This window comes from Macrobrachium rosenbergii, chromosome 45, assembly GCF_040412425.1.
Source record: "Macrobrachium rosenbergii isolate ZJJX-2024 chromosome 45, ASM4041242v1, whole genome shotgun sequence".
Taxonomy (NCBI): Eukaryota; Metazoa; Arthropoda; class Malacostraca; order Decapoda; family Palaemonidae; genus Macrobrachium; species Macrobrachium rosenbergii.
Genome location: NC_089785.1, coordinates 29,417,647 through 29,421,898, shown reverse-complemented (window position 1 = coordinate 29,421,898; position 4,252 = coordinate 29,417,647). Strand labels below are relative to the sequence as shown.

At 39.9% G+C, this 4,252-nt stretch overlaps 1 protein-coding gene across 1 annotated transcript in view; it reads left to right on the top strand.

The window, feature by feature from the left end:
- The window catches only part of LOC136829994 (uncharacterized), a 16,100-nt gene extending 11,848 nt beyond the window's left edge, over positions 1 to 4,252 (top strand). Inside the window, exons 7-11 of the mRNA XM_067089169.1 lie at positions 1,040 to 1,369; positions 1,493 to 1,625; positions 1,961 to 2,204; positions 2,735 to 2,979; positions 3,334 to 4,252. Coding sequence (XP_066945270.1) covers positions 1,040 to 1,369; positions 1,493 to 1,625; positions 1,961 to 2,204; positions 2,735 to 2,979; positions 3,334 to 3,636 — 1,255 coding nt within the window. The 3' untranslated portion in view covers positions 3,637 to 4,252. The remainder of the gene's footprint in view (positions 1 to 1,039; positions 1,370 to 1,492; positions 1,626 to 1,960; positions 2,205 to 2,734; positions 2,980 to 3,333) is intronic.

The following is a 4,252-nucleotide window of genomic DNA, read 5'->3' as shown; positions in this document are numbered from 1 at the left end:
GACCGACGAGACAATATGGAAACCACGAATCATTTTGGAAAGAAGGAGAAGAAGATCAGGTTGTTTAGAGTTGCCACGTAGTTCTTAAAAGTTTTATTTTTCCATTGTTATCGTCCTATTTCGAAGCAATGACAGATATTCTGTGTGTGTGCATGTGCGTTTAATGAACGTCATTCCAATGTTAAGGGTTTACTGCGGCCGTGTATAGTCGAACGGAAACGTGAGTGAAAAATGTCGATCTGTTTAGAAATGTGGTACGTGACAGGGGAGAGCAACTCTCCCGGTTGCGAAATCATCGCGCATCCGGCATGTATGCCGAACGTGGTGTATATAAAACAAGGGCTTTCTGGAGCGTCCACAATCACTGCCCCGCGATTTTAGGCTGTGTTTGCCTGCAGCAAGCACAACTGGACCTCTTCTGTACCCCTTCAGTTCCTGCAATATCTAAAGGCAAGTATCATCTTGAACTTAACGGTAGAAAAATTCCTTTTCTGGTGCTCTTTGGAACGTAAGACACGGATACAGGTTACTTTATTCTCATTATTGTTATTATTTTTTCTTTATCTTGTTCATGCTTCTTATATTTCAATGTCCAGGCAATTTTCCGTGAAACAGAAGTGTGTTTGGATTGGAAAGAAATCATGAAGGTAATTATTAAAAGCAGTGAATGATTACTTATTAATTTTAATTAAAATTGCCAAGTGATGAGATAGAGTAGAGTTGCCATGTTCTTATTCTGCTCTAAATTATGAACAATTGCATGAACATTTATCATTCATGTTATACTAAATAATGGGAAAATATTTGTGAATTTCAGCAATTGCCATTTTTTTTATATTTATATTTCTGTTGTATATAAAGAATGGGTGTTCTATTGATTTAAAAAATCAAATCAATAAAATCAAAGTGATCTTAGAATTCGACAAGGATAATAATTGTCCTAGTTTATAACTCAATACTTAGCAGTGTTTAATGTAGTGGTGTTGATATTCATTCACATGAAAATTGATGACAAGTACTGAATACCCTCTCATTGCAGACCCAGCAGCATGATCTGGCTCAAATCAGCGATTCTCCTCCTGGGCATAGGAGGTGCCCACCTCCAGTGCTTCACGCCTGATGCCAACATTCCTCCGTTGGACAAAAACGCAGATCTCTCTGGCGTTGCAGACTTTGGACTCAGTCTCTACAAACAACTGACCCTGCAGAAGCCTTCAGAGAACTTCTTCTTCTCCCCCTACAGCATCTGGGCAGCCCTGGTCATGGTGTACTTTGGGGCAGCAGGCAATACCCAGGCACAGCTGGAGGAGGGACTGCGCTTGAAAGACAAGCCTTCTGCACATCGACTGTCAAAAGGGCTGGAGATTTTGTGAGTACAGCAAGGAAATGAATTTAAGATAAACAGCTATGAAATGTGATAAAGTTTTAGTTCTATCTATCTAGATCTTTCTTTTTGTATATGCATTGTCTCTAGTATTGTATTCCTTTTCAGATACAAGCAACAGAACAACGCCAACATAAGTCTTGATGTGGCCAACAGAGCCTACTTCAACGAATCTTTCGCTTTGCTGCCTTGTGTCCAGACCGTGTTCCCAGATGAGCTACGTGTCCTTAATTTCTATGATGTGAGTATGAAATTGCTGTGAGGGTCTACAAAAACCAGTTGCTTAAAACTACCGGGCCAACTATTGTTGACAATGTATATAGATTTTAAATGTATGTGGCCAGTATTGATTTTTGGGGATTGCACCCTACACCTTGCTTGTAGAAATGTTTGATATGAGGGAGAAGTGATCAGAATAAGTCCCAAAGCAAGTCAAAAGTGTTAATGAGTGAGGCTGATATGAATACATGACATCAGCAATTACAAGAGCCTACTTATAAATCTGTTGGTGTGAGTAACAGTGTGCCAAAATGAGGTCCAAGAAACCAGTGTAAAAGTCTACCCAACCTTTCTCAGGCCAAGAATGCAGCCGGAGCCATGAACGCCTTCGTCAACAAGACGACGCGAGGCCTCATCAGCAGCATCGTAACAGAAGAAATAGTCCGCTCGGCCAGCATGGTCCTCATCAACGCTGTCTACTTCAAGGGCTTCTGGAAAGAAGAGTTCAAAAAGTCAAATACCCAGAAGAAGGACTTCTTTGTTACTCCAAGCAATAAAATTTCAGTCGACATGATGAGCCAGGTTTCGAATTTCAAGTACGGTAAGTCTTGAGTACAATTTATCATTATTATTGTTGTTTAGTTCTTTAACCAGACTACAGAGTCACTGTGCAATGAAGGATTTGTTTGTAAATGGCATGAAAGGTAAAGCACATTGTAGACACTGATAATTCTTGGGTTTATCCCTCTAAGTGAAGGCCTATGGAACAGTCTACCTGGCTTGATGGAAACAAAAAGAGATGATAGTCCAAACTGAAGTAGAAAAGGTTGTAAGAGTTAGGGAAAACTGAAGTAGGGGGCTGTTTGAGAAGAGGAGGGATTTTTCAGAATATATGCAATGGCCTGTCCTGCCACAGAGAAATTTTTATTCTTAATCACCCAACCAGCTGATTTTGTAGACAAGGTTCACAAACTTTGCAAACAACACAGGACTTGACTTTTTTAGTGTATTCTTTTATCAAGGTTTATTTTGGGACTATTGTTTACTTTGTCGTTATTATGTGAAAAGAGCAAAAGCTAAATGCATCTTTTAAGTGAAAGAATGAATGCAAAAATGACTCTACTTAAACAGGGGAATCACGAGAACTCGGCGCACGCGTGCTAGAGCTGCCCTACGCTGGGAGCAACCTCTCCATGATCCTTCTTCTGCCTAATGCTAACGGGACTGGAGGAAGCTCTCTCGCCAGTGTGGTCAAGGGACTCAGCAGCACTGCTCTCAGAGAAGCCATCAGCCCTGCAAAGCTGCATTCTCGCCGCGTGGATGTTCAACTTCCCAAGTTTAAATTCCGCGCAGGGCTGGCTGATGAGTTGGTGGAAGTGAGTATGACTTGGTCACAACATTGTTGCTCTGGTCAGTCCTTATTTAATTACTTTGTTTTTTGGATTTTCAGTCATTAAAGTGGACTTACAATGGGTCTGGTTAATCCTTGATGGAAACCACAGGTTCATTGCTCAGTGAAGTTAAGAAACATTGGCTGAGGTCATAACTAGGGTAGTTCGTATGTAATGAATCAAGGTAGTTGCTTATGCAATGAAACCTCTTGTTTCTTGTACCCTAATCAATGAGGCAGAGCAAGAAGGGTGATATGGCATATTTTCATGATAGAGAATATCAAGTTCTTACTCAAGATATAAAAAGTAATTATAATAATATTTATTCTTCCACCTAAGGCATTGAAAAAGATGGGCATTGTGGACTTATTCGACGGAAATCGGGCTGACATGAGCCAGTTCAGCTCTAAAGATAAGTTGGCGGTGTCAGACATCATCCACAAAGCTTATGTTGACGTCAACGAAGAAGGAACAGAGGCTGCAGCAGTCACAGCTGTCATTGGTTTCACCACAACATCTGTTGGGCATCCTCCACAAATTGTCCAGTTCCACTGCGACAGGCCTTTCGTCTTCATGATCTACGACAGGCTGACAAACAATGTCCTCTTCATGGGGGACATCAAAAATCCTGCAAATTTCTAGTTAGGCCTAATTTATTGTGAGGTTCTGTGACTGGAAAGCCTTCCAGTGACCCACAGCAACTGAGCCTGTATAATGTAGGCATATATTCTCAAGAGTTTTTCTTGACAACATTTTCATGACAAATATTGATAAACATCTGCCATAAATATCTTTTACTACGAGGCCTTCTTCCACCTGTCTTACTTAATCAAATCTCTGACACAGACATACTCACACACACACAAGTACACACCTGCCCAGGTATGACAAGCAATTTCATACTTACATGCACACACACATAAATACATGCATGTAACCTCTATACAATCTTTTCAAGGTAAACCAAGTAATGTTATGTTTGTGTTTTGTACTTATATATTTATAAAAGCTGTTTTATATGAAAATGTGAGATTGATAGAACCACAATACCCTCTTAATCTCTCGACATCTTCGAGGTTTTGTAGTGTCAAATGTGCCCCAAAAGGGTGAACAATTGAAGAAGTTAGGAGGGCACTGTGGCCATTACAGTTACATATGTATCTGGTAAGAAGTGACTAGAAGATTTTGTATTTATATAATATGTTAAGATTAATATGAGTTAAATTTTCTCATGGTAAATTTTCTACTTGATTAAATA